This window comes from Erythrolamprus reginae, chromosome 8 (genome assembly GCF_031021105.1).
Source record: "Erythrolamprus reginae isolate rEryReg1 chromosome 8, rEryReg1.hap1, whole genome shotgun sequence".
NCBI lineage: Eukaryota > Metazoa > Chordata > Lepidosauria > Squamata > Dipsadidae > Erythrolamprus > Erythrolamprus reginae.
In genome coordinates this window covers 14,958,075-14,978,729 of record NC_091957.1, presented here as the reverse complement: position 1 = coordinate 14,978,729, position 20,655 = coordinate 14,958,075, and the positions used below count along the sequence as shown (strand labels likewise).

Sequence of the window (20,655 nt, the reverse complement as noted above, 5' to 3'; positions counted from 1 at the left end):
AGCTTAAAGACCACTTAGGAATGATGTGAGGTCCACAGTAGACAGTCTAAGGGTCTGTTCACCCTGGTGAGCAGGGTGAACAGAGATCCTTCTCAGGCGATGCGGAACGATTCCCGTGGAGTTGTTCCTTTACCTGTGTGGGGTTTCAGAGATGCCATCTCTCCGAGCCCACCTGCTGCCTGGCATGCCCCCCCCCCTCAGCTGAGTCACTGCAGAGACAGGCCACAGGCATCGGATGCTGGAAGAGGAGCAGGGGCCATGCCCTGATCGGCATATCTCCGGGACCGTCTTCTGCCACATGAATCCCAGTGGCCAATAAGGTCCCACAGAGTTGGCTTTCTCCGGGTCCCATAGACTAAACAATGTCGTCTGGTGGCCTCAGGGAAAGAACCTTCTCTGTGGCAGCCCTGGCCCTCTGGAATCAACTCCCCCCAGAGATCAGAACTGCCCCCACCCTCCTTGCCTTTTGTAAATAGCTTAAGACCCACCTATATTGCCAGGCATGGGGGAATTGAGACATCTCTCCCAGGCTTATAGAGTTTATGTATGGTATGCTTGTGTTGTATGTTTTTAAATGACGGGTTTTTAGATACTTTCTTTTAATATTAGATTTGTTAAACTTTATATTGTTTTTATTACTGTTGTGAGCCGCCCCGGGTCTGCGGAGAGGGGCGGCATACAAATCTAATAAATTACGATTATGATTATTATGATTATTATGATTATTATGATTATTATGATTATTATGATTATTATGATTATTATGATTATTATGATTATTATGATTATTATGATTATTATGATTATTATGATTATTATGATTATTATGATTATTATGATTATTATGATTATTATGATTATTATGATTATTATGATTATTATGATTATTATGATTATTATGATTATTATGATTATGATTATTATGATTATTATGATTATTATGATTATTATGATTATTATGATTATTATGATTATTATGATTATTATGATTATTATGATTATTATGATTATTATGATTATTATGATTATTATGATTATTATGATTATTATGATTATTATGATTATTATGATTATTATGATTATTATGATTATTATGATTATTATGATTATTATGATTATTATTGCAATGCTCCCGGGCTGAGAAGTCACATTTCTGCAGCTGTGCAACATGGCCACCCGGAACCCTGCCTTGGTCAGCCAGGAGGGTCCCCATGCTCAGCATCCCTGCATGCAATCCCCCAACCAGGGGGAGGAAGGCACGGGAATAAGAAGCAAGAGGTGGATTTGTCCTGCTGGTCCCTTTGGATGGAAGATTTCCACACCTCCCCCTCAAAAACCCCACCCCAGCCTCCCGAGGAATGGAATTTTCTGGCTGAATTGATGGGGGTTTGCCATTGGGGGACTGGACATTGGGGTTCAACTGAAAGAAGTGAATTCACACACACACACAAACACACACCAAGAGAACTTTATTTGAATCTCATTCTGGTAGATTGACTGGCCCTTAAGCAGAGTTTCCTGGGCCACCGAATTCTCTGTGTTTTAGGAATAAGACGAAAAGGTGATGCCTCTCGGTTGGTTTCATTTTGGCCTCACAAATGTCTGATAAAATCGGTGACATCACGGACAATCCTTTTTGCTGAAGGAAAGGACAGGATGCCATAGCCGAAAAAGGACATTACTCCGTGCATGCCATTTTCAACATGGCTCCAGGTTACTGGCACACCGTTGTCCCTCAGCCGCTTCATGTAGAGCAGCCCATCATCTCGAACGACATCAAACTCACAGGTCAAAAGGAAGGTCTGAGGGAGCTTGCGGACGATTGTATCTTCAGCCAGCAAAGGGGAAAAGGTCTCTGAGAGCGTCTCTTTCATTTCTTCGTACAGCTGAGGTTTAAAATCAGACAACGGATAGTCTTCTTCTGTGTAGCCCCTGACTTTGAATCGTTCAGGGATGTTGTTGGCATTCACCCACTTCTGGTACTTCAGTCGGGTAGCCTTGGGGACGTGGCTGCCCTTCAAAAGATCATTTGTAAAGGAAGTTGGCTTGTTAAGGTAGAGGCAGCCAAAGTAGACGACCAGTTTTCTCCACAATAACGGACCTCTGCAGTTCTGCTGATAGGATGGCAAAGATAAATCCACGGCCTGAAGTGCTGGGTAGATCAGTGCCTGAGCATGTACCTTGGGCAGCTCCCTGTGGTCTACCAGTAGCTGGCAAATGCGTGTGGCAAAAGTAGCCCCAGAACTATCTCCAGAAATGATAATACGGGAACTGTCTATGCCATAACGGTCTGCGTGTTTCATGAGGTAGACAGCAGCCTTCAGACATTCGGTATACTGGTTTGGATGCGGATTCTCTGGCGCAAGTCCATACCTGAAAGGAGAAAGAAATGACTATGTGAATTAATCCTGAGTAAATCCCAGCAAAGCTGTTAGACAAGCTGTTAGTTCCAAGGATATTTTAGGGAATTGTTCAGCAGGTGTCCAAATGAAGTCAGAGATGCTTACCCAAATTTCTAGTTTTATATAGATAAATATTTTACATGTACATTTACAAAAAACAAGGTAGTCAGGTCACCAGGGGCACCGTGAGATAAATAAAAAAACACACAGAAGAAAAAAGCGGGGGAAAAGGGAAACACCCCCTCCACTCCCACAGCAACCAATCACATTGCAGATTGCCTCAGGCAGGAGCTGGTGTTCTCCAACCAATCAACCACAAGAAGGTTTTCTGGCTCACTGCCCAGCCCATCACTGTTCCAGCTGCTAAATTGAACTATTGCCACAAAATGTGACTGCCGGCTTACATCAACAAAGCTTACCCAAATTTCTAGTTTTTTAAATAATATTTTTATTAATATTCTAAATAAAAGACATAACAAAACAAACAAACATTAAATTGCCCAGACACTACATTTAACACAAAAAGGAGCAACAATTGCTCTGCTCAGCATAGAAGTCTTCTTAATACAGAAAGAGAAAACGAATTATAGTTTAGATCAATACAGAAAAGTAAACATATCAATAAAATATCTCTATGTAATATATGCTATCATAGAAATTTTAACTTTTCAATACTTTCCACCAATTATATAATTGTGGTTTAAGCCGATTCGGAAAAATAAACTCATCTATCAAATATCTCTATACAGTGATCTCTCGATTAGCGCGGGGGTTACGTTCCAAGACCTCCCGCGCTAACCGATTTCCGCGTTATACTGGATGCGGAAGTAAAAAACCTTCTGCGCATGTGCGCCATTTTTTTTCATGGCCGCACATGCGCAGAAGGTGGAGTTTGCGTGTGGGCGGCGGGGAAGACCAAGGGGAGGTTCCTTCAGCCGCCCAACAGCTGATCTGCTCCGCAGCGCGGAAGCAGCGAGGAGCCGAAGATGGGGTAAAGGCAAAGGGGAAACCCCATCTTCGGCTCCTCGCTGCTGCCGCGCTGCGGAGCGGATCAGGTGTTGGGCGGCTGAAGGAACCTTCCCTTGGTCTTCCCGCTTGCCGCTTGCCAGTCCACACACGCCCCCCTGGATGAGCCGGCCACAGGGGCGAGGGGTGGGGATGAAGGGGCAGGACTTCCCGGGCGGAAGGCATGCTCGGCTCTGCCGCTCCAGCCCCTTTCGGCCGAGCAGCCAGGGAAGTCGAGCCAGGCGTGGCGGCGGCCTGCGCCGATGTTCCCCGCTGCGACGGAAGGCAGTCGCTTGGCTAGGGAGGCTCGGCCGAAAGCGGCTGGAGCGGCAGAGCCGAGCACGCCTTCCGCCCGGGAAGTCCTGCCCCTTCATCCCCACCCCTCGCCCCTGTGGTCGGCGGGAATGAAAGGGCAGGACTCCCTGGGTGGAAGGCGTGCTCGGTCTGCCGCTCCAGCCGCTTTCGGCCGAGCCTCCCTAGCCAAGCGACTGCCTTCCGTCGCAGCGGGGAACATCGGCGCAGGAGGCAGGATTGGACCGGGCGACCGGAGAAGCAGCGCTGCCGCCGCCACGCCTGGCTCGACTTTCCTGGCTGCTTGGCCGGGGAGGCTCGGCCGAAAGCGGCTGGAGCGGCAGAGCCGAGCACGCCTTCCACCCAGCGATTGTTCCGCTGCCGCCAGCATGGCCTGGCTGGCAGCGGAAAATATAACGGAGCCCACGGGGGATTCGCCTTCCTCCCACCCGCAGCCGAGACTGATTGTGGGCTCCTTCGCAACCTCGGAGAGCTTCCGGGGCATGAAAGCTCACGAAAACCAGGAAGCTCTCCGAGGTTGCGAAGGAGCCCACGATCAGTCGGCTGCCGGCGGGAGGAATGCGAATGCCACGGGGCTGGGCTCGGCTCCCCCCTCGGCTCCCCCCCTTACCAGCCCCGCCGCGGAAGGCTCCATTCTGTTCCCTGCCGGCCCGATTGAGCGGCCGGCGGTCTCCATTCAGGGAACAGAATAAAAAAAAAAATTTTTTTTTAAAAATTTTTTAAAAAAAATTTTTTTTTAAAAAATATTTAAATATTTTATTTTTTAAATAATATTTTTTGAAAAACCGCGTTGCAGCGTTTCGCGCTAATCGAGAACGCGCAAGTCGAGGGACCACTGTATAATATATTCTGTCTAGTAAATTTGACTATTTAACACTTTATTTTAATATCTTTAAAAATCTTTTTTTGTGTTCCACCAGTTGTAAACCTTCTGCCAAGTTTAATAAAATTCTTTTCTACTTGGTTATTCAACCGCCTCGTCATCATATCTAATTCTGCACATTCCACAATCTTCCTAAAAACCTCTTTGTCTTTTGGAATTTCCTTTTCTTTCCATTTTTGTGCAAAAGCAATCCTTACAACTACTAAAATATGAATTATTAAATAATATGTTTCTTTTTTATACCTGGTATCTGTGATACCTAATAAGAAAAATTCTGGGGTCTTCCTAATTTCTTTGTTTGTAATTTCTCTTAACCATTTTTCTACCTTATTCCAATAGATCTATGTAGACAGAGTCAAATTTCTAGTTTTATATAGATAAATATTTTGCATCTACATTTACAGAAAAAAAGGTCTGGATGGGTGTCAACAGACTCAAACTCAACCCTGATAAGATGGAATGGCTGTGAGTTTTGCCTCCCAAGGACAATTCCATCTGTGCGTCCATTACACTGACCCCCTCAGAGAGGGTCTGCAACTTGGGTGTCCTCCTCGATCCACAGCTCACATTAGAGAAACATCTTTCAGCTGTGGCAAGGGGGGTGTTTGCCCAGGTTCACCTGGTGCACCAGTTGTGGCCCAATTTGGACCGGGAGTCCCTGCTCACAGTCATTCATGCCCTCATCACCTCGAGGCTCGACTACTGTAACGCTCTCTACATGAGGCTACCTTTGAAGAGTGTTCGCAAACTTCAGATTGTGCAGAATGCAGCTGCGATAGCAATCATGGGCTTTCCCAAATATGCCCATGTTACACCAACACTCCGCAGTCTGCATTGATTGCCGATCAGTTTCCGGTCACAATTCAAAGTGTTGGTTATGACCTATAAAGACCTTCATGGCATTGGACGGGAATATCTCTGGGACCGCCTTCTGCCGCACGAATCCCAGTGACCAGTTAGGTCCCACAGAGTGGGCCTTCTCCGGGTCCCGTCGACTAAACAATGTCATTTGGCGGGGCCCAGGGGAAGAGCCTTCTCTGTGGCGGTCCCGGCCCTCTGGAACCAACTCCCCCCAGATATCAGAATTGCCCCCAACCCCCCTCACCTTTCGTAAGCTCCTTAAAACCCACCTCTGTCTTCAGGCATGGGGGAATTGAGATATACCTTCCCCCTAGGCCTATGCAATTTATGCATGGTATGTTTGTGTGTATGCTTGGTTTTTAATAAGGGCTTTTAGTAATTTAAATATTAGATTTGTTTTATGCTATTTCTTATTACTGTTGTTAGCCGCCCCAAGTCTACGGAGAGGGGCGGCATAAAAATCTAATTAATAAATAAATAAACAAACAAACAAACAAGTCAAGTCACCAGGGGCACCGTGAGGTAAATTAAAAAACACACAGAAGAAAAAAGCGGGGGGGGGGGGAGGGAAACACCCCCTCCATTCCCACAGCAACCAATCATAGTGCAGATTGCCTCAGGCAGGAGCTGGTGTTCTCCAACCAATCAACCACAAGAAGGTTTTCTGGCTCACTGCCCAGCCCATCACTGTTCCAGCTGCTAAATTGAACTATTGCCACAAAATGTGACTGCCGGCTTACATCAACAAAACGGAAAGCATTTCTGGCTGCCTCAGCGGCTTCTATTTCGAGCTGGTTCGGAGCTGTTAAAAGAGGGTTTAAATCTAGCCTTAGTGGCAGAGTTATCTATGTTAGCATTTACCAGCCCTCCAGGGTAGGTTAAGAGGCAGACCCAGCTGGGCTGTGAAGTAGAGTGGTCAGAGTCCTGAATTCTCCCTTCCTCACTTAGGAAGTCCCCTCCCCCCTCCCCTCCCCCCCCACCAGCCCTCGTACTACCTCCTCCTGGCTGTTCCTGTGCTCCCTCTCTCCCGCTTCCATGAAATCCCCAGGGGACACCTCGGGACCCAGCTCGACTCTTTCCAGCTGGGGAAAGGTTCATTCCGTAAGCCTTGATGCAGTATGATTGTGTGTTGTGTGTTGCAGAGAGCAGTCGGATGGACCGGTGTCATTGCTTTGCTATACAAGGCTGTCAGCCTAGACCATAATGTTTTATTTTTTAAAATTTATTATTAGAGTTGAAAGGGACCTTACAGGTCATCAAGTTCAACCCCCTGCCTGAGCAGGAAATCCTACATCACCCCAGCCAAATGGCAGTCCAATCTCCTCTTGAAAGTGTCCAAAGTTGGGGAGTCCACAACCTCCGCTGGCAGGCCGTTCCACTGGTTGATCGCTCTCACTGTCAGGAAATTCTTTCTTATCTCCAGGTTGAATCTTTCCTTGGTCAGTTTCCAACCATTGTTCCTCGTCTGGCCCTCTGGTGCCCTTGAAAACAGTGTGTCCCCCTCCTCTCTGTGGCAACCCTTCAAGTACCTGTATACAGCTATCATGTCCCCCCTAGCCCTTCTTTTTACTAGACTATCCATGCCCAGTTCCAGCAACCTTTCCTCGTATGACCTGGTCTTTAGTCCTTTTATCATTTTAGTTGCTCTTTTCTGCACCCTCTCTAGAATCTCTATATCTTTTTTGAAGTGTGGTGACCAGAACTGGATGCAATACTCCAGGTGCGGTCTGACCAGGGCCTTATAGAGTGGTATTATTACCTCTCTGGTCTTGGAGTGTATCCCCCTGTTCATGCATCTTAGGATTGTGTTGGCTTTTTTAGCCGCTGCTGCACATTGTTAGACCCCTTTCCCCCAACCCAGCACAACCCCCAGTGCTGTAAATTAGAGAACCAAAAAGGTAACACTCACCCAACCGCCACCACTGTCGCGTCCCCCTCTTTGGCCATGTAGCGCAGGAGTCTTTCGTAGGCATCTGAAATGACCAGTGGAGAGTTGCGCTGGATGAAAACTCACCCCTGAAAACCTCTTTCTTTCCCTGCCTGAAGCTTTGGTGGGGGGTTTGCTGAAGGACGGCCACGGTCCCTGCTTTTGGGATACTTTGTCAGAGGGCAGCTATAGGGGAATCCCCCAGGGGGATTAGGGTGAAGGAAGGTGGAGAGCAAAGAAAACCGAGGTCTTAACAGACAGGAAGCAGCAGGTGAAGCTAGGAAAAATCACATCAGATACATGTACAATTAGCACAGGTGCCCCCCAAGGCTGTGTACTCTCACCACTTCTCTCTATACACTAATGACTGCATCTCAAATGATCCATCTGTTAAACTTTGCAGATGATACAACAGTTTGCAGATGATACAACAGTGATCGGACTCATTCGAGACAATGATGAATCCGCATACAGACGGGATGTTGAACAACTATCCTTGTTGTGTGACCAGAATAATCTAGAACGGAACACACTCAAAACCGTAGAAATGGTGGTAGACTTTAAGAGAAACCCTTCCACCCTTCCACCTCTCACAATACTAGACAACACAGTATCAACAGTAGAGACCTTCAAATTTCTAGGTTCTATCATATCTCAAGATCCAAAATGGTCACCTAACATCAAAAACATCATCAAAAAAGCACAACAAAGAATGTTCTTTCTGCGCCAGCTCAGGAAGCTCAAACTGCCCAAGGAGCTGCTGATACAGTTCTACAGAGGAATCATTGAGTTTGTCATCTGCACCTCTATAACTGTCTGGTTTGGTGCTGCAACCCAACAGGATCGACACAGACTCCAGAGGATAATCAGAATTGCAGAAAAAACAATTGCTGCCAACCTGCCTTCTATTGAGGACCTGTATACTGCACGAGTCAAAAAGAGGGCGGGGAAAATATTTACTGACCCCTCACATCCTGGACACAAATTGTTTCAACTCCTACCCTCAAAACGTCGCTACAGAGCACTGCACACCAAGACAACTAGACACAAGAACAGTTTTTTTCCGAACGCCATCACTCTTCTAAACAAATAATTCCCTCAACACTGTCAGACTTTCTACTAAATCTGCACTTCTATTCTACTAGTTTTTCTCATCATTTCTATCATCCTTTTCCTCCCACTTAGGACTGTATGACTGTAACTTGTTGCTTGTATCCTAAGATTTTTATTAATATTGCTTCTTCATTGCTTATTTGACCCCTATGACAATCATTAAGTGTCGTACCACATGATTCTTGACAAATGTATATTTTATTTTATGGACGCTGAGAGCATATGCACCAAGACAAATTCCTTGTGTGTCCAATCACACTTGGCCAATAAAAATTCTATTCTATTCTATTCTATTCTATTCTATTCTATTCCATTAATACAGCTGGGCCTCTCCGCTTTCATTCTCAGAACAGGTCACATATGCTCAGCAAACAGGGGATCCCGTGTTTTGATGAGTTCGGTCTTTTCAGCAGTTCGGTCAAAGTGGTTTGGTGACCGTTTGCCCAGAAAAGGCTGTTGGTTTCTCTTACGGGCCTACACAAGGTGAAGAAAGACTTAGGACTTTGACAGGGAAGGCTGGTTGGAAAGCCAAACGCCTTTGATAGCCTTGGCATTGCACTTAGGGAAGTAGGATCACTACAGAGCGTTGTACAGAGTGTGTCTGTGAGACAGAGGGAGAAAGCCACAAATAGGGAGAAACGTCGAATGAGACCGAATGCCGGCCAACTTCATGAACATGTCCCTGTTGCCTCTTGGTAGCCAACCACCAACCTGAAAGGGTTTTGCCATTACGTGGGAAGTTTTTAGGGTTCCAGCTATTATTAGTTATTATTATTATTAGTTGTTTTATTAAATTGGATTGTTACATGTTGTTTTTTATCATAGTTGTTAGCCGCCCCAAGTCTGCGGAGAGGGGCGGCATACAAATCAAATAGATAGACAGATAGACAGATAGACAGATAGACAGATAGACAGATAGACAGATAGATAGATAGATAGATAGATAGATAAATAGATAAATAGATAAATAGATAAATAGATAAATAGATAAATAGATAAATAGATAAATAGATAAATAGATAAATAGATAAATAGATAAATAGATAAATAGATAAATAGATAAATAGATAAATAGATAAATAGATAAATAGATAAATAGATAAATAAATAAATATTGCCCTGAGAATAGATATTCAGCTTAGCTGTCTGAGAGTGGCTTGCAATAGTTTATGTGGCCTTACCGATGTTTCTGAAAATTCCAGCTCCTCCATGAAAGTAAAGCACAGCTTTCCTTTTCACAGTTGGCCCCGTTCTGGTCGAGTAGATCCTCACTGGCACCCCATCAAATTTCTGGTTCTGAATGACAAGGGACGAATCCTCACGTGGAAGTACTCCGTTAGCCCAAAGCCGTAAGACACTGGTGACGCTGCCCAAACCCAGCTCCTCTAAAACAATTCCCTGTTGAGCAAAGCACAGAAGTGGATAAATTAATTTTGGTTGATATCCCAGGATTCTGAGGAATTTGGAAGATGTGGTCACAGAGCCACTGGATGGAGACTTTCCGGGCTCCTGGACCATGGAGGAAGTGTCAGAGGACTGTAAAAAAGCTGATGTGGTTCCAATCTTCAAAATGGGCCAAAAAGGAAGGCTGGTTCCAGTAAACCATAGGCAATCAGTCTGACACAAATATCTGGGAGAATTCTATTGCAAAAAACCCCCCTGAGTCACAGAAGTAGAAATGCCACAAACCTTTATCAGCACTGTCAATGAATTGATTATGAGGATTGGGTAAGAAGCTTTTTGAAAATACCTAAAAATGTTTCCATGCTAAAAAGGCAAAAATGTAAAAAATGATTTGGAATAGTAAATTTCACTATTAAAAAGTCACTCTAAAGATTATGGAATTACCAGTATGCTAGTGGAAATACATGAAACAAACATTTTCGACAGAAGCAATGCACGGTAACATTTGTTAACATAATTTAAATGATTTAGTTGGCAGCTCATAGACTTCTTGACGCTACTAAAAAAAGAAGCTGAAAATTGATTTGTAAGCATAGCAAATGCCCACAATTCCAAATTTGATTATCATGTCTGAAACAAATCTTTTAAAAAATTCCTACATGCCACTTCCAAACCAATGTTGAACTTCTTACTTTATAGAGAAGAAAACAATTGCTAGCTTTGTTTTCCAAAACCCATAAACATTAAAAGAATTGCTATCTCCTCTTATACATTCTGTGCAGTATTTAGGAGAACAGTACGTATCTAACATATATGGGAACATAATTGTTAAACGTTACTGTGAAGTCAGTACCTTGTTCAAGACAGCCTATCCCTGTGAGCTGAGCATAGGTTTACAAATACAGTACTGTACTGTCTTTCTAAATAAAACCATAAATGCAACTTTAACAACTTTCCATTAAGTTATACAGTACTAACTACATTCATAGTACAGTGTTCCCTCGATTTTCGCAGGGGATGTGTTCCGAGACTGCCCGCGAAAGTCGTATTTCCGCGAAGTAGAGATGCAGAAGTAAATACACAATTTTTGGCTATGAACAGTATCACAAGCCTTCCCTTAACACTTTAAACCCCTAAATTACCATTTCCCATTCCCTTAACAGCCATTTACTCACCATTATTACTAGTACTCACCATTGAATAAGACACTTAGTGATCCTGATATTTATAAACATAATTATTTATTAACAATAATTATTTTTTTTGCGAAAACAACGCTGATTGACTGAGATTTTGGCCAATCAGCAATGGCAGATGAAAGTTTGGCGATGACATATGACATCATCGGGCGGGAAAAACCGTGGAATAGAAAAAAAACTGCAAACTATTTTTTAATTAATATTTTTTTGAAAAACCGTGGTACAAGCTATTCGGGAAGCTCGAACCCGCGAAAATCGAGGGAACACTGTACTGTCTTTCTAAATAAAACCATAAATGCAACTTTAACAACTTTCCATTAAGTTATACACTACTAACTACATTCATAGAATACTACTGCAAAAAGATACGTTTTGAAGAAACTGAATATACCACTACAAATTTTCTTAAAGTAAAATACTTATAATGGTATTGGCCAGGAGTTCCCTTCAGTTAATTTACTGTAGGGCAAAATTTACACTGAAATGTTCCCTAACTAACAAATCCCACTATAAACTCAGTATCAATTGTCACATTTATTTATGGAGAGATACTGTGTGTAATAAGCACTATACAAGCATATTCCCTTAGCGGCAAAAGGAAGGAGCCAGGCCTATTTCAGCAACGCTTAAGCCACCCCGGTGGGTCACGGAGGGAATCAAACTCCCCTGCCCCCTTTCTATCAAGTTCGCAGCACCCACGCTTGCCTATTTCGTGTAGTTGCCCTTCCTCCTGACGGTGGAGAAGCCCGGTAGTAAAATATATGCCACGCCGCTCCCCTTGGCCACTAAATAGGCCAAGAATATCTCCGGGACTGCCTTCTGCCGCACAAATCCCAGGGACCAGTTAGGTCCCACAGAGTTGGCCTTCTCCGAGTCCCGTCGACAAAACAATGACGTCTGGCGGGACCCAGGGGAAGAGCCTTCTCTGTGGCGGCACCGACCCTCTGGAACCAGCTCCCCCCGGAGATTAGGATTGCCCCCACCCTCCTTGCCTTTCGTAAACTCCTTAAAACCCAACTCTGCCATCAGGCATGGGGGAACTGAGACATTTCCCCCTGGCCTATATAGTTTATGTATGGTATGTTTGTTTGTGTGTCTTTTTTAAGTAATGGGTTTTTAAGATATTTTTTTTAAATAATTTTTTTAATTAAATTTTATTACAACAAAAATACTTAAAAGAAAACGTGCCCAACACCAATAAAAAACCCACCACCATTTAGGGGATTAAATTATTTGCAATAAGTTTCTATTTCTTCCTTAGCTCCGGTTTACATTTCTTTACATACAAAAAGTGATTGGAATTTATTTTTCACATTGTCGTCATAAATTCTACTTAAGATATAATTTTTCACCTTATTCCATCGTGCCATCAGCTTCTCCGATTTATTTTCATCAAAGTTATTTAATATTATTTCCATAATTTTGAAGTGGATGTGGTCCACCATGTACCAGTACCAATTCTGGATTGTCCATTTATTGCTATCCTTCCACCCTAATACCACTACTGCTTGAGAAACATAGAAACATAGAAACATAGAAGTCTGACGGCAGAAAAAGACCTCCTGGTCCATCTAGTCTGCCCTTATACTATTTTCTGTATTTTATCTTAGGATGGATATATGTTTATCCCAGGCATGTTTAAATTCAGTTACTGTGGATTTATCTACCACATCTGCTGGAAGTTTGTTCCAAGGATCTACTACTCTTTCAGTAAAATAATATTTTCTCATGTTGCTTTTGATCTTCCCCCAACTAACCTCAGATTGTGTCCCCTTGTTCTTGTGTTCACTTTCCTATTAAAAACACTTCCCTCCTGAACCTTATTTAACCCTTTCACATATTTAAATGTTTCGATCATGTCCCCCCTTTTCCTTCTGTCCTCCAGACTATACAGATTGAGTTCATTAAGTCTTTCCTGATACGTTTTATGCTTAAGACTTTCCACCATTCTTGTAGCCCGTCTTTGGACCCGTTCAATTTTGTCAATATCTTTTTGTAGGTGAGGTCTCCAGAACTGAACACAGTACAGTATTCCAAATGTGGTCTCACCAGCATTCTATATAGCGGGATCATAATCTCCCTCTTCCTGCTTGTTATACCTCTAGCTATGCAGCCAAGCATCCTACTTGCTTTCCCTACCGCCTGACTGCACTGTTCACCCATTTTGAGACTGTCAGAAATCACTACCCCTAAATCCTTTTCCTTTGAAGTATTTTCTAACACAGAACTGCCAATACAATACTCAGATTGAGGATTCCTTTTGCCCAAGTGCATTATTTTACATTTGGAAACATTAAACTGCAGTTTCCATTGCTTTGACCATTTATCTAGTAAAGCTAAATCATTTACCATATTACAGACGCCTCCAGGAATATCAACCCTATTGCACACTTTAGAGTCATCGGCAAATAGGCAAACCTTCCCTACCAAACCTTCCCCTATGTCACTCACAAACATATTAAAAAGAATAGGACCCAGAACAGACCCTTGTGGCACACCACTTGTAACCTGACTCTGCTCAGAATACTCGCCGTTAACAATAACTCTCTGATGTCTACGCTTCAGCCAGCTGCAAATCCATTGAACTATCCAGGGATTAAGTCCAATCTTCACTAATTTATCTATCAGCTCTTTATGTGGAACCGTATCAAAGGCTTTGCTGAAGTCCAGGTAGGCAATATCCACGACACCACCTTCATCCAACACCTTTGTGACATAGTCAAAGAAATCAATGAGATTAGTCTGACATGATTTGCCTTCAGTAAAGCCATGCTGATTTGGGTCCAATAAGTTATTGTTTTTTAGGTGCTGATTTATCCTCTTTTTGAGTAGAGTCTCCATCATTTTAACTACCACGGATGTCAAACTAACTGGCCTGTAGTTACCAGCTTCTTCTCTACTGCCCTTCTTGTGGATAGGCACAACACTGGCCATTCTCCAATCCTCAGGAACTTCTCCTGTTAACAAGGATTGGTTAAACAAATCAGTCAGTTTGAGCACTTTCCAAAGCTGGTTTTTTAGATATTTTTAAATATTAGATTTGTTATTGTACATTGTTGTTATTATTGCTGTGAACTTCATCAATGATGAGGTGATTGAAGGGGGCACTCATCACATTAGTGGATGACACAAAGCACAAAGAGAATTGCTAACGCTTTGGGAGATAGACTGAAAAGGACCTTGATAAACCCGGACACTGGACCCGATCCAACAAGACTCAATTGAGGGTTGGGAAAGGTAGGGTCTTGCGCTTAGGCAGGAAGAACCAGATGTCCAAGTACAGGATAGGCACACTTTACTCAACAGTTAATATCCATAATAGGGATCTACGTGTCCTGGTGGACCTCCATTTAAGTGTGACTCAGCAATGGGTTGCAGCTGCCAAAAAAAGCCAACGCAGTTCTAGGCTGAATCAACAAAGAAATTGGATCAAGTTCACGGGAACAGGTAGTACTGCTCTGTACTGCACTAGCAAAGCCACATTTGGAACATCTGGTTCCCATCGTATAAAGAAAGATGCTAAGTTCCTAGAAAGAGTGCAGAGATAAGGAGCAAACATGACAAGGAGCCTGGAAGCTAAACCATAGGATGGGCAATAGAAGGAACGAGGTACGTGAAGTCTTCCAATACTTCCAAGGGCTGTCCCAGGAAAAGGGAGTGGGTGTCTATTTATTCCCCCAAAATGTGAAAGCTCCTAAGAGGGAGGTCCAACAAGGAGGGGTTTCTTGGTGCTGAGAACAGCTCATTGATGGAAGAGGATGGCTGTCTCCCAGAACTTGAAGTGCAAGCCCAGAGATGGTGGAAGCTTGTTAAAGAGAACTGCTCCCTGGAACTAGGGAGACATTTTCTGAAGGGAGAACAGTTCGTCGACAGAATGGCTTGCCTCTTCCTCTTATCTATCTATCTATCTATCTATCTATCTATCTATCTATCTATCTATCTATCTATCTATCTACCTACCTACCTACTGTTGTGGTTCCGTCTGAGGCCCCTCCGGGAACGGCTGACCTTCTGTCGGTTTCCAGCTCAGAGGGAGAGGCTGAGGAACAGGAGGTGCAGACAGATGAGGAGGAGGAATCCCAGGCTGAAGAAGAGGGAGGACAGCCAGAGTCCCACCAGGGGGAGCTCTCCCCAGCAAGCAGCCTGGATTCCTTAGAGGAAAGTGCACAAGCCATAATTGATCTGCGACAACGAAGAGCTACTCAGAGACAGAATCAATTGGCTAAATACTTTCAGCATTAAAGTGGCAACAGCTGGGTTTGGGTGTGGTGCTCTTGGGAAAGGCTAAAAGGCAGACCCACCCTTCCTGGCTTGTGGAGTTTTATCTTTGAGAGTCGTGGGACCTGACTGTGAACTTTGGCATCTTGGAATCCTGGTTTGTGCCTTTGACTATTGAAACCTTGGGGGGGGGGGGTGCCAGCAAGAAGCTTGCTGTATTGACTGGACATCAGGACCCTGCTGTACCGTATTATATCCTGTCTTTTGGGAAGAACAGGTTTTCCTCTGTGCTTATTTTTTTCCAGTTATAAAATACTTTTGGCTTTTACCAGAGTGTCTGGCTGTTTTTTCCAGTTGGTGTTGAGGTCTGGGGGAACCCAGACAGAACACCTACCTACCTACCTACTTATTTACTTATTTATTTATTTACTTACTTACTTACTTACTTACTTACTTACTTACTTATTTATCTATTCTTTGTCCAATACACAATACATACGGAAGAGAATAGACATTGGGTAGTATATATAAAGATAATATGTAACATAGAAGAGAAAGTCTATGAGAGGAAGAAAATATATATGATATATGACATAAAAGAAAGACAATTGGACAGGGGACGTTAGGCACACCAGTGCACTTACGTACGCCCCTTACTGGCCTCTTAGGAACTTGGAGAGGTCAATCGTGGCGAGCCTAAGGGAGAAATGTTGGGGGTTGACACTATTGAGTCCGGTAAAGAGTCCCACGCTTCCTCTAGGGCGGAACTCACAGCAAGCAGAGGGTCCCTCAGAATGAAACAATGGGCATTGTGGTGTGGCCACCCAGGCTCTGTACCTTTTGAACGTGGATGTGAGACCGAGTTCGCATTTTTACTGTACACTGTTTTATCGTTGCTGTTAGCCACTCCGAGTCTCCGGAGACGGGCGGCATACAAATCCAATAAATAAATAAATAAATAAATAAATAAAATTTCAGTGTTGTGATGTCATCCTTTTACCCTCCCCACTGCCCAAATTAGTAGATGTAATCAGCTCCCCCTGGAGATTCGCACTGCCCCCACCCTCCTTACCTCCCGAAAGAGTTTAAAAACTCATCTTTGTCGCCAGGCTTGGGGTAATTTGATCTTCCCCCTGACCAACGAATGTTTTTAGTGTAATTTTGGGGTGAATGTTAATGAATGTTTTTTAAAATGTTTTAGAATTTAAATTTTTTTAAAATTGTATTAATTGGATTTATTTTATTGTTACGTCTACTATATGTTGTGGCTCTGGCCCAGCTCTTGCCCTTATATATGCTGTGAGCCGCCCCGAGTCCTCGGAGAGAGATGACATACAAATCCAATTAAATAAATAATAAATAAATAGAGAGTTAGGCTGTAGCAGGTTGCGGCTCTTGCAGAGTAGATATAGCAGAGCATTAAACTTTGCAAACTGGAGTAACTCCATAAGCCAGAGGTGCTTCTGTCATGTTATTAGATTTGTTACCATGTATTGTTTTTATCACTGTTGTGAGAGGGGCGGCATACAAATCTAATAAATAATAATAATAATAATAATAATAATAATAATAATGGACATCAACATCCCAGGAGACAGCAGAATTGAGGAGAAGCAGCTAGAGAAATTAGTGAAATACGAAGATCTAAAAATCGAGCTGCAACGACTCTGGCATAAGCCAGTGAAAAGGGTCCCAGTGGTACTTGCCACGCTAGGCGAAGTGCCAAAGGATCTCAGTGGACATTTGAAAACCATCGGAATTGACAAAATCTCCATCTGTCAATTGCAAAAGGCTGCTTTACTGGGATCGGCAAACATAATTCGCCGCTACATCACACAGTCCTAGGTGCTTGGGAAGCGCCCGACTGGTGATGAAATACGAAATCCAGCATAGTGATCTCGTTTGCTGTGTTGTACTGACATAATAATAATAATAATAATAATAATAATAATAATAATAATAATAATAATGTTGAAAGGAGCTGACTGGGAGTGATGGGACCTGACATCTCAACCAGTTGGAGGGTTTCAGGACAGGGAATAACACCTTTGACGCAAATATAGTGAGGGATGGTTTTTCCAAGTTAAGATGATCTCTTTTTTTTTTAATCCTTTTAAAAAAGAACCTTCAACCCAGTTCTATTCATGAAGAATTTGTTCACATTTTATTACGTAAATGGACCCAAGCCATATTTTCAGTCCTCTGCCTTGGGCAAATCTAACTGGCACAAATGTGCCAAGCCATGTACCCAGCTATGGTGCAGCTGTGAGAAGAACGAAGAGAAAACAAGAGGAGGCTCCCCTTCAGGCCTCCAAAACTGGAGAGAGGAACTAGTCAGTTTCACAGCTTCATCCCCAAGAAGCCAAGAAACCCAGCCCTCCTTCAGGCTTCCCCATTTAGACAGGCGGATGAACCCGTCCATTTCACAGCTTCAAGAAACTCGTTCTGTTTCATGGATGTGGGTGTTCATGAATTCAAGCCAATTCTTATCTTTTGAGAAAAGGAAAAATCAAGACAATTCTTCTGTCACGGTTCATGGAAAAAAAGGAACGGGAGGAAATCTTACCAAAATTAACAAAGTGAGGAACGTTGTTTGCCAGAAGCGGGCCTTCAGGGGCTGATCGATCCCAGGAGGAAACGTGGTTCCTTTGCACTGGATAAGGACCGAGAGCAGAAAGACGGCTGGGCAGGCGGCACCTGCAACCAGGAGGGAGGCCAGGTGCTTCCCGTAGGACACCATGGTGCCTCACCTGGGACAGGCTCTCTTCTTCCCCTGCCGAGTTGTCCGTGGAGGCTGAGGAGAGCCCGATTGGCTGATCCCGGGAAAAGCAGACGGTCCAGGATTGATAAGGGGAGGCTGGTCTTCTCCTCCCCGCCCACTCTGGAAGGTGTGATGGGAGTTTTCTCTAAGAGGCTGTCCAATTAGGAAACCCAGGTGGCAGGACGTCCAGTTGTACCTCTACAGGCTTGTCCTTGGGCCAATATCCACACCTCCCCCTCAAAGACCCCACCCCAGCCTCCCGAGGAATTTATTATTATTATTATTATTATTATTATTATTATTATTATTATTATTAATTAGATTTGTATGCCGCCCCTTTCCGTGGACTCGGGGCGGCTCACAACACAATAAAACAGTTCATGACAAATCTAATAATTTGCAATTTAAAATATTAAAAACCCCATTATTAAGCAAACATACATACAAGTATACCATACATAAATTGAATTGAATAGGCCCAGGGGAGATATCTCAGTTCCCCCATGCCTGACGACAAAGGTGGGTTTTAAGGAGTTTACGAAAGGCAAGGAGGGTAGGGGCAGTTCTAATCTCTGGGGGGGAGCTGGTTCCAGAGAGTCGGGGCCGCCACAGAGAAGGCTCTTCCCCTGGGGCCCGCCAACCGACATTGTTTAGTTGACGGGACCCGAAGAAGGCCCACTCTGTGGGACCTAATCGAATGGAATGGAATTTTCTGGCTGAATTGATGGGGTTTTGCCATTGGGGGACTGGACCTTGGGGTTCAACTGAAAGAAGTGAATTCACACACACACACACATACCAAGAGAACTTTCTTTGATTAGCGTTCTGAAATTGCCCCTGGGAGGAGTTGGTCTTCCTGCTTTTCTTTTTGTCAGGAGTGAGGGGCCCAGGTGTGAAGGTCCTGTTTTTCCAGGCACAGTCTCTCCCCCCCAACCTCCCCCCCCCCACACACTTCAGATGAGAGTGACGATGGTGGGGATCATTAGCCCAATTTCTGCCACTATTCTAGAGCAGTGTTTTTCAACCAGTGTGCCGCGGCACCCTAGTGTGCTGTGAGACATGGTCAGGTGTGCCGTGGGGAAATTAAACATAGGTCCCCAAACTATGGCCCGTGTGCCGGATACGGTCCTCAGAGGCCATTTATCCATCCCACCGCCAGCCACCTCCATCCGAACATAAACATTCCCCTCACAATCCAGCTATCAGCGATGTTCTGTCTGGGTCACCCCAGAAGCCAATACCAACCCAAAAAGAGAAGCCAGACACACTGGTAAAAGCCAAAGGCAGTTTATATAATTCAAGGAAAACACAGGTAACAGAAAATGTCCTTACAAACAGGAAAAACGCTGGAACTGCAAATATATACACGAAGGGAATAGTCCATGAAGCAATACCAGATTCTTGCTGCCAAGACGAAGCTGTAGATAGCAAACAGACGCCTCCCACAAGTCTTCCAGACTGTGAGGCCCCAAGCCAAGATCAGAGACGCTGAGAAACAAAACAGGTCACCGCAACTCCAATTGATAACACTCCACATGGCTTCAAGGCTTTGCCTGCCTTTTAAACCCTGCTGATGAGGACCACACCCAAACCCAGCTGTTTCTAATTCAATGGTGAAAATATTTCTTTAACTGCTCCTTTCGTTGCTCTGAACGTCTCTATCTCATGTCAATGACAGCTTGTGCGTCATCACTTAATGACTCCAAGCTACTGGCTGGGGAGAGCCCCCCCCCGGGGCTCTCATGCTGTTCTCCTTCATCCCATTCCTGACTCTCCTCTCCCCCGTCTGACTGTTCAGCCCCCTCCTCTGCACTGTCATCCTCCTCCGGGCATGGAGCCAGCAGAGACACAGCTGGTCCCTGAGCAGCCTCAGGCTGAATCACAACAAGCAACAGGAAGAGTGGAGGCACAGGAACACTCACTGACCAATCACCTTTTAGGATTCATCCCAACCACTAGCAATGAACCAATAGCAGGCCGCCTCTCATCCACACCCAGGAAGGTCCCCACTCGGGCTGCCGTGCACTTGTCATTGTGTTGCTGCAGCGAGTAGTTGAAGCTGCTAGTCCTCCCCAAGGTCCCAATTTCTAATCCTGGTCAGGACTGGAGGCAAAAGTTGCCACCACTAGATGAAGCCTCAGCCTCAGCTGGTTATGTCTATTCTGATGGTGCATATAAATATTTGACCTTTTTCTTTCTATAAGAGGCACCCACAGAGGGTGATATACAATGCATCACAATGTTATCTATATTGTATATGGCCTCCTAAGTGAGTATAAATACATTTAGGAACTATATTATTAACTATATGTATAATATGTACTGTGTTAGTCATTTTGTGTCATTTTGGTGGGTGGTGTGCCCCAGGATTTTGTAAATGTAAAAAATGTGCCACGGCTCAAAAAAGATTGAAAATCACTGTTCTAGAGGACCTCTGCCTTGAGAAGCAGCTGGTTGGCCGTCTTCTTCAAGAGTTCCTCTGAGCGGGAAAGTCCCTTTGATCTTAAGAGCCGCAATCTGGTGGGGAGGACCCCACCCATCCATGGAAGATTGACTGGCGCTTAAGCAAT

General features: G+C 44.1%; 1 protein-coding gene across 1 annotated transcript; it reads right to left on the bottom strand.

The window, feature by feature from the left end:
• Positions 1–1,490: 1,490 nt before the first annotated feature.
• On the bottom strand, positions 1,491–18,064 carry LOC139171419 (arylacetamide deacetylase-like 4). The gene is made up of 4 exons (XM_070759646.1): positions 17,891–18,064; positions 9,685–9,901; positions 7,373–7,436; positions 1,491–2,373 (listed from the first exon to the last, which is right to left on the bottom strand). Exons 1-4 carry the CDS (start codon positions 18,062–18,064, stop codon positions 1,593–1,595), a joined length of 1,236 nt encoding a protein of 411 aa, XP_070615747.1. The 3' UTR covers positions 1,491–1,592.
• Positions 18,065–20,655: the final 2,591 nt, after the last annotated feature.